Source organism: Crocodylus porosus, unplaced genomic scaffold (assembly GCF_001723895.1).
Source record: "Crocodylus porosus isolate Cpor-Errol unplaced genomic scaffold, CroPor_comp1, whole genome shotgun sequence".
NCBI lineage: Eukaryota > Metazoa > Chordata > Crocodylia > Crocodylidae > Crocodylus > Crocodylus porosus.
In genome coordinates this window covers 88,801,220-88,811,235 of record NW_017728918.1, presented here as the reverse complement: position 1 = coordinate 88,811,235, position 10,016 = coordinate 88,801,220, and the positions used below count along the sequence as shown (strand labels likewise).

Below are 10,016 nucleotides of genomic sequence, written 5' to 3'. Positions count from 1 at the left end.
TGTACAGGCAGGCAAGTGTGCCCTTGGGGGCTCTTGCCTTGCCCACAGATTGTGCCAGGGCTGGGGCAGGGGTGGGCTCCCTTAAGTGCCCCCTTAAGTGCCTTGGTCCGCTGGCTGTGCAATTAAACTTGTATTTAAAAAAATTTGAGGACTGGCTACATATTAAAGATGGCTGAAGTGATCTGTATACTTGTACATCAGTTTATAGATTATATCCATATAGGGGGGAGAGAGCTTGGCATCACCTTTCCTCCTGGAGGGGGAATGCTTTCTCTCATATGACAGCAGTGCTATCAGTATGGCTGTGACAAACTGAGTTGCTGAGATGATAGATCCAGGGGTGTGTGCACAAATGCAGTGTAAAGGTCCTATGTGCACTTCTCTGGTCCTAGTGCAGCCTCTGTGCAGGACAAGTCCCTATGCACAGAATTACAACTCTTTTCAGACTGCTTTTTCATGCATTAGCCATAACTAACACCAATGGGCCTTGCATTTGGGATCTTGCTTTCCTCTATGTTTCTCTTTCCCTGTTATGGCAGCAGTAGGAGATAGCAAAGAGTTTCTGTGCCATCTCTGCCATCAGAGGATCATTTTTTAGTTGGGGAGATCCTCCATGGGTCTGTGGTACTGCTTTTAGGTCCAGTTTATTTCAGTGTTCTGCTCAAACCAGTGCACAATTAATTAAATTTCTTATGCCAGCAGCACTCCATAGTCATGATACTATAGAAGGTTATTGAAATGAAAAGTTTTACACTACATGAAATGCCATTTTTTTTTTCTGTAAGTGTGCTATTTGTAGCTTACTGAATCACGATGAAAGTGAAGTGTACAAGCCAGGGGTTTCAAAACTGGTCATTTCCTAAGTTGTTGACTGTTTGTGATGTTCTGTTCGACAGCTTCAAAAACTTCTCACTATGGATCCTACAAAGAGAATTACCTCAGAGCAGGCTTTGCAGGATCCCTACTTCCAGGAGGATCCACTACCTACATCAGAGTATGTCTTGCTTTTTCTGTGCTTTTTACTGAGATTCTGCTTTTCCGGTGACCATTTAAAATGAAGAAATATGCTTGTAGCTGAACCAGTTTCCCTCACCATCATGCTTGTAACTCAAAACTTTTCAAGACAACCTGTAGTGTAGGAGAGAACAAAAACTTTGAAATTGCTTTACCCAGTAAAGATGGGAAGATGAAGGAACAGAGATGATACTCAGAAACCTATTCTGTCCCTTTGGGGCATCTGTCATTCAGAAGATGTATAAAATACACTTAGTTCTGATTTATTTTTGACAAATCACACTTTATTAGAATCCACAAACTCTCCTGCTCAGAGACTCTGAATTCTACCAGTAACGATATTGTGATATGGTTAAATCATTTCAACTGGTGTTATAAAACTATCAAAATCCTTTTGAGCTGGTAGGAATATCTTCCACAGCAAAGGTGTCAGATGTATGCCTACAGCAGGGAATGGCAAAATACGGCCCATGGGCCACATCTGGCCCACCAGGCTATTCTATCCAATTTGCTGGCGGAGAGGAGAGGAGACTGAGGAAATGGCTGCAGAAGGTGGGGGGAAAGGGCACTGAGAGGGTGCAGAGAGCACAGCAACAGCTGGGCGGGAACACAGGGCTCACACCAGTGTCCCGGGGCCAGTGCTGGCAGGGCCCAAAGTAGGGTGGCAGGAGCATGGGACTGGGCCGGCAGGGGCTTTGTGGAGCTGAGTTGGCTCCCCCCATCTCCCTGCTGGCTAAGCCCAGCCCAGTTCCATAGAGCCCCTGGTAGCCTGTGCCCCACCCTGGGCTCCTAGTGACCCTCGCCCTTCGTGCTTCTGCCCAGCTGTCGCTGTGCACCGCACACCTGCTCACTGCCACTCCTCCACCACCTGCTGCAGCTATTTCCCTGCTTTCCTGCCTGCTGCTCCGGCACTACACGAGTCCCAGCTGTAGCGCCAGGCTGCAGGACTCGGCTGGAACCAGTCTGGCCCCTACAATTCTCAGCTGGCTCCCTGCGGTGTTGGCTGGGCTGGTCCGGTTCCTGCTGTGGTCTCAGCTGTACATCTGGGATGTGGCACTGGAGCAGCAAGTGGGGGGGCGTGGGGGAGGATGGGGAAGTGGCATGAGAAGGGCAGCAGTGGCAAATGAGAGGAGGAAGTGACGGTGAGCAGGAACACAGTGCCCTGGGGCCTGCTGTTGGGGTGGGTGGGGAGGGCTGTGGGCAAGCCCTTCCCTTCCACGCAATGCCACAACCAGCCACCCTCCTCCCACACTCACAGCCCCCCACCAACCTCATACCCCCATGCATCCATACCCCCCCCACATGCTCCCTCACCCCACAGACACACCTATACCCCTCATGCTTATCCACCCCTCCAGAAACCCCAGATACACGCCCATACCCTCCCCCCAACACCCCAATTAACTACACACCCACAAACTTATACCCACCTAACCACCCCCCCACAATATACAAGAGTAAAACTTCATTTTAAGCTATTATACTATCACCTGTATGTACACTACATAAACACATGTAAAACAGGACAAAAATATTTTTTTTATTAAATTAATTAATGTTGTAGTACATGTTTGATTTTTAGAATATAATTTGGTATTTTTCTGGTTCCGAGATGGCGAAACCCCTTGCTGCAAGCAGTACTTATGGGGGGCAAAGAGAGGGACTTCTGGTGGCAAAGGTCAGGGTTAGGGGGCGGGACTTCAGGTACAAAGATAGCAACCAGGAGGCAGGGCACCTGTCAAGGGGTGCAGCCCTCAATGGCTTGCCATAACTCAGGAAGTGGCCCTGCACCTGAAATAATTGCCCGCCCCTGGCCTACAGGCTGGATCAAGCCCAAATAGCTATGCCATCTGGGTTGCAGGTGGCATAGCCACCATTCACCCCACTTGCTGGGTCCAAATCCAGTCAGCAAAGAGCCCTGCAGTTCAGCTCTGGCCATGGGGATGTAGTGCGTTTGACAACTTGTACTACTGCAGGTTGCCTAAAATTTTCTATTATAAGACTGTCACTACAACTTTTAATCATTTAGACTGAAATTTTCCATGCCTGGTATCTGACTCGGGTTGAATTTTTCTGGAAAATTTTACCTGAAATGGCTTAGCCCATGTTGTTATTTTGCCCACATTAAAAATCTTACTAACATGTCCCTGAGAGGGCTCTAATTTTGGATCAGAAATTAGGGAGTGTCGTTCTGTGGTTTAAGGTATTTATCATTTGCTGCCTCTGTGAAAGTCCACTCAAATTTGGTTTAGTTTTAAGCTTCTAAAAAATTTCAGTTCAAGCATGCTCTGTAGAAGCTTGTTAGTTTATCTCCCGAGATTTACAAAGATTCTTATTGTAACTGGGCCTGCTCCATTCCAGGACTGGAAGAGCTAGTAGGACTTTGCCTGTACCTGCTTCCTCCACGTGCCAGGATGATGAAGTGTATCCAGTCACAGAAACGGAAAGCAGCTAGAGGAACTGAAAAATTCTCTCCTCTGCTCTCATTGCATAGGAGAGAGGCATTGGGGAGAAGATCAGACTGGAGATGACATGGATTGTGGGGGTGGTAAAGAGAGGGTATTGAGAAGGAATAACAGCAGGGAGGGAAATGTGCAGGGGAAAAGGAAGAAGGATTTATAATCAGTAGGCACTTTCCCACACTAGGATCTGGAATAAAAGTCAGAATCCATCATTGCTTTGCTTTCAGCGAATAGCTAGCGAAACATCTCTCATTCCTGTCTAGTAGCTGGTCCGTTTAGAGAACAACAGATTACTAAAGAAGCCAACAACTTCATCACCTCAAGTGCTAGAGGTCTGTTGCTGTGGATCTAACTGTTCCAGCCCTGCTGTTGATCTGTATGGAGGATCAGAATGGTTCCACATGTTGATCTGGGCTCGACTAGGAAAAATGTTTGCTTTAGGAGTTTTTTTTTGTTCATCCTTATGTTCTTGACATTGAGTTAGCCCAAATTATTTGATATGCCAATTAGTAACTAGTAGAGATACAGTTTAGCACTTTCAAAACGCTGATTGGGTTGTAACAGAAGTGCCTTCCTAGAGTCAGCCACCACCAAGAAATGTTGAAATTCAAATGGGAATTGGTCTACCGGTCCCTCTCTCAGGTATTTATATGCTGCTGTCCCAGACTGATCTAGTTCCCTCAGATTTCAAAGCAATCAGGTAGCATGATAATTAAGATGCTAAAACTGCTTACCCTAGATACTAAATGGTGTTTTGTATTTTGTTAGTTAGCTTGGTCTCAAAGCTATTTTTTCCCTATGAAAGGCTTCAGAGACTGTATCCAGTTTTACACATATCAGCTAGGATGTATGGAGCCTGATCCAAAAAGGCAATGAGAAGGTTCCCATGACATTAACTGGCTTGGAACAGGTTTTCAGTACACTGTGCCATACATGCTCCCAGCCAAATGTTGCAGAATTTCTTGTTGATTTGGATGACCAAGTCAACAAATGTGGTGTCCTGACAGCAAATAATTGTTCTGCCATTTGTACTCATTCAGATCTGCTGTGAATTCTGAAGGCAGGCAGGAGGCCAAAAGCAAGCAGAGTTCAAATTAAAATCAGTGCATGTCCTGCTGTATTTGTATGTTGGATAATTCAAAGTGCCACTTACTCTAATAACTAGGACTCATAAAAGCAAAAGAAAAAAAACCCCTGAAAGAGATGGTGTTAAACGAATTTACTGTTTTCTTTTAATTTGCTGTTTATTGTATTTCAGTGTGTTTGCTGGCTGTCAGATTCCTTATCCAAAACGAGAATTCCTCAATGAGGATGAACCTGAAGAGAAAGGGGATAAGGTATAGTAAAAAATACTGTGTCTAATGTGCAACAAAAATGTAATGATGCCTCTAAGGGAAAACTAATAGCACATGGGCTGTTACTCAAGAATGTATTTTCCAGGCAAGACCATCCCAAAATTACTTGTTGGTACGTTGGAAAGTATTTAATTAATAATATGTGGTAAATTGAAGTGAGTCAGATAACTTGTGTTTTCTTTACATTTAATACACAGCCTGTTAGACACCATTGGCACTAATGTGACAAGAAGAAGAAAAAGAAAGGGGCCTTATTCTATAATCAGTAAGCATCCTGGTGGCTACATGTTAAGGGGCTATTATTGATCAAAGAGGAACCCTTTGACTCTGCATGTCCTCCGATCAGGATGTTCCATATAAACAAAGATTTGAAAGTATGCTCAGCAATAACGCATTTGAAAGAGTAGTGTGTACTTTTTCAGCCACTGTTGATTGATACCCATTGTGAGACAAAAAGAAATGTCTAGAACAGGGACATGGTTAATCTACTAAATACAGATGATACTTTTCCCTAGCTTGTTTTCAAGTGTAGAAAACCCACAAAGCCTAATTAAGATACCATAAAAGTCATGATACTGATATGGTTAAAATTCAGTGACTGACTTTGCTTTTTTTAAACTCCTACTACTTACCAAATAAGAAGAAACATCATGAGGTAAAATACATTTAAAAGTAAATATTCGCATCTTCTTAGGAACTTTGTATTTGTTAAAAATGACATAAAAGAGCATACATATTTAAAGCAGTTTGGTTTTGTAAATGGCCTTTGAGACTGGTAGGGACTGTCACATATGTAAGCATGCTGTAAATAAAGGTCTTGCAGAACATTTAGTTAATTTAGAAGAAAAAAGGACATTTTTAGAATATATATTGCTTACTGAATCCCTTCTTACAGTGAAAAGTTGTTTTTAAGCCAGTCTGCAGTATTATAAAAATGGATTTTGTGCCATGTTTTGGTACTTTATAAGGTATCAAAAAGGCTAAAAAGATCTTTAGCAGTATTTTCCCCCTGTTTTTAAACCATATTTAAAAATAAGAACAATAACAACCCATAACACCGCTTCAGTTATGTCAAGTTTGGTTTTGGGTTTCCTGGTTTAGCTGGAAGCCATATGGAAAGAAATCCTCTCAGCTCATAGCCAGTTAAAAAACAAACCTTTAAAAAAATATTCTTTTTCTAAAATGGTCATTAATCAGTGGTTAAATAGGGATTCACAGACACAATCTAAATCCTAAGATTTTTCTAATTAAAATCCTCTTCTTTCAGACATGCAGCTGGATTTTCATTTTAGTAATAGGGGCATAGATAAGAGGATGGTAGTGCTGGGAAATATGCTACTGTCCTTAGGCCTTTTACTATATAATTAGTTTAGTTTTTTCACTGAGCTATGCAATTGCTGAATGTTGGGTTTACTTTACCAGGGGAAGTGCGGACACAACATATTATGTTGTCTCATAACTATTTCAATGACAGCTTTCTTCCATGGGATCTCTGGGTATTCATTACAAGATATGAAGCCTACTCAGTGAAAATAGCAAAACCCTTCAGTGCAGTGCTCATAAAGGAACATTGATTCTTGAACTAGTTGTTACTTAAAATACAGTTTGAAAACACATTTCTTGAAACATATTTGAATTAAAGCTAATGATTTGCAACTGTAATTTCAATGAAACATCATGATGTGATCATAGGAAAAAGTAAGACCTAAATGTCCAGTAACATCAAAAACACTTTTTATTTTGCAATACAGTAAAATGCTTTGATGACCTTTAATTAATTTCAAAACTTTGGAAACCACTACCAGTACCTATTGATGCTATCCTGTAGTGCAAAGGCACATGGGAGTCTGTGAGAGAAACTGCTCCCCTGACTTAGGCCAGATTTGTGCTAGAAAATTTGCTGGGATAGCAGTATTGGTTGCAAGTTGCAGTGTATGATTTTCATATTTCTATACCAATCAGTCTTAGTGTGTGGATAGTGCTATACAGGCAAAAAAGTGTTTCTGCTGGTTGTCACTTAAGAGGAAACAACGCCTGCAGTTTCTTTCCCAGTCTGTCTTGAGCAGCCCTTCTAAGTGACAAGTTTTCACCAGCCTTTCTCCCATACTGGTATGCTTCAGTTCAGTCCAATTTAGCCTGCAATGTAGGGCTACCTCACCTGTTCTTTCATCCATCATACTGTCACAGCTATGTAGCCAGCAGTGCCTTAGGCCCCTTTGCAGTCCCTCTCAAATAAGAGACTTTGCACTTATACTTTTCTCTTGGTGGAATCCCTGGTTCAGACCAGATGTATGGGCAGGAGCAGTTCCTGGTTCTGTTTGTGTTAATACAGACCCAGCTGTTTTGGGCACCTGTAAAAAACTTCCCCTCTGTAAATCTGTCTCCAGCAGCTAGTTTAAGTGACTCAAAAGAAGTGTTTCCAAATATATTGTCTGTTTATTCAAAGGCACATAGCAATCAGAAAAGAGAGTTAAAACAACAAATACCATGTATTATCTGGTCTTACCAAAACTTTATCCTTGGAAGTCTCAGAAAATTATGCTCAACCCAGACACCCCTATCTTTCGGCTGGAAGAGACAGATTGCACTGCTGCATTCTTTGCCCTTCGGTCCCAGTGTGCGTCTGTCAGCATCAAGCAGCTATAGACTGTTTCGTCTCTTCCTTTTGGGACTGCTTTTAACTATTGTTAGTCCTTTGACCATTGGACTCTGGCCTTGGAAAAACAGCTGTGTGCCTCATGGCTGGTACCTGGGAAGAGAATGATTTCACTGTTTCATTCAAGCTGTCTCAACTGACCATATTTTTGTCCCTGCTTGCTCTTCCTGGCACCCCTCTAGACTGGAACACGGGGTAGTCCAACCAAATAATGTTAATTAGTTAAACTGCAATATAATATTCATAAAAATAGCTTCCATTCTGGAAACTAGGAAACACTCTACCTAAAAGCACTGTTTTGTTGCCTGTACTAGCAGGGTTAGCTGGTTACAGCTGTACTGGCAAACCTTTATCTAGTGTAGACTAAACCTCTACTTCTTACAAATGCAGCAGGAGCAGCAGCAGAAATATCACATAGATATTTCAAACCACTGAGGTAAGTTTCATGCCGCCTTTATCAAAAGTCAGAGGAAACATGGACTCTGCATTTCCCTTCAGTGCTTGGCAAGCCACTAGCCCAAGTCATGGGAATTCCCATTCTCTTTCAGTTTTTCATGCAGTCCAGGTTTCAACTTGGCAGCTTTCACGATTTGCAATAAAAATGGTTCAGCTTACATCCAAGCACCCATAGGCAAAACACCCCCGCAACATGTTACATAACTGATTTTTTTCTAAGACCCAGACATCTTAGAACTGTGACACAAAAGCAGTCTTAATTAGGGCCATCATTTATATAACTAATAATGGCTCAGTCTACACCAGTAGATAAATAATATCTTTTAAGAAAACATTCAATAGCAGTAACCTTAACATTGTTTAGGAAGTTAGCTTGTTGAAGTCTCTCTTAAAATAGGAACTGTCTCTGCCTGGGTCTGAGGCATACAAGCAGTAGGAAGCATTCTTGGGTCACTGAACATGTATGTGAAACATCAGTTACTCCTAGGTACTTGAAAATGCCGGATAATCTGTGCTTCTCTCCACTCCTAAATACACGCATTCTTATGAATTTCCTCTGGTGTGTAACTTGTGACATTGCCACAATGTATGCCACCAGTGCACATTTTGACTTAATTTTACAGTGGTAACTAAATAGCTTTTGGTTAGTGAGACTGTCTAAAAATTTCTGCGAAAGGCAATTGGTTTCAGCAACTTATGAAAAGTTAGTTACATCAGCTTTCTATAAAAACTGACCACATCCAAGCTTTGATAAATGGTACCTCAATAAATGTATCCCCAAACAACCTTGTAATGAGTTCTCAATTCTATAGCATTTTATAGTGTTTACTGCAAAGGCCTTAACTGCTTTGTACGGCATCTGAGAGTTTTTATTTAAAAGTAGGTTTAAAGCTGCAATAAAGAAATGTTTTTCTTTGTGGAGTGAGAATGATATATTTAATATAACCAGTAAATAAAATAGTCACATTTGTAGTTGCCTTGGCTGTATAGCAGTGCCCTTGATTGGGAGCCTCTGCCAAGCCCCAAAGCAGAGACAAGAATGATGCAGCTGAGATGCTCCTTACAACTGAGTATCTGTCGATCCCTAGCCCATCACAGTCTACTTCTTTTCCCATTCCTTCAAGTCATTACTTCTCTGCTATCAATACAGTGTTGTTTGTTGTCCTGTTCCCACAGCCACTCTACCCATTCTTTCTCTCCTATTTGCTGCCAGACCCTCCTGGTTTTCATTTATATTCCTCCCTCCTACCCATCTTTAGACACCCTTGTCATTCCTCATTCTACCTCAGCCTTTGTACTGCCAGAAAACTTTTATTTTCCTTCAACCGTCTATCTTTGGACTATATGCTGTTTTCTTCCTCCTTCTTATTGCCACCAACAAAACTCTTCTGTATCTGCTATACCATGTGTGGCTCTCTTACGAAGGTATTTCTCATTGCAAGATGTAAGATGCAGAACTGTAATGCAGTAGTGAGATGTGTTCCTTATTTTGCATGGATGTGCTGCATGCTTGGGGACAATTCACTTTGTCTCTATGTCTCTGTAAAATGGGAATAATGCTACTATCTGACAAAACTGCTGTGATGTTTAATTCATTGCCTGGAAAGCTGTTTTGAATGTTGGGTGAAAGGTATCAACACATTGCTATTTATTACTGTGCCCCACTGCTTTTTCTCAGTATACTACAGCTTATTTACAGTGGTTCATAATGAGACTATAAGTCAGGGTAAATAGTGCACCTTAAAGGCTATAATTTATATAGAGAGCATAAGCTTCTGTGAATTTGATCTCACTTCATCAAATGCTGTGAAAGGACAAGCATAGAGCAGTGTATAAAGTGAAGAATATGACCGCCATTTTCTTGATTGTGCCTTCTACCCTCCTCACAATTAATATGATCCTGAGTGACCAGATAGGGTTAGGAGTTTAGGCAGATTCAAAACACCTTGAGAGGCTTGGATACCTTCAAGTCAGCTGGCCCTGACAATCTATACCCTAAGGTACCCAAGGAGCTGGTGAGCATCATAGCCCAGCCTCTGGCATGGAACTTTGAAAACTCCTGGCGCTCTGGTG

At 41.9% G+C, this 10,016-nt stretch overlaps 1 protein-coding gene across 7 annotated transcripts in view; it reads left to right on the top strand.

Moving 5' to 3' along the window:
* The window catches only part of CDK19 (cyclin dependent kinase 19), a 211,018-nt gene that overhangs the window by 173,238 nt on the left and 27,764 nt on the right, over positions 1-10,016 (top strand). For all 7 annotated transcript variants that reach the window (XM_019537912.1, XM_019537909.1, XM_019537906.1 and 4 more), the window contains 2 exons: positions 897-994; positions 4,735-4,813. In XM_019537912.1, coding sequence (XP_019393457.1) covers positions 897-994; positions 4,735-4,813 — 177 coding nt within the window. The remainder of the gene's footprint in view (positions 1-896; positions 995-4,734; positions 4,814-10,016) is intronic.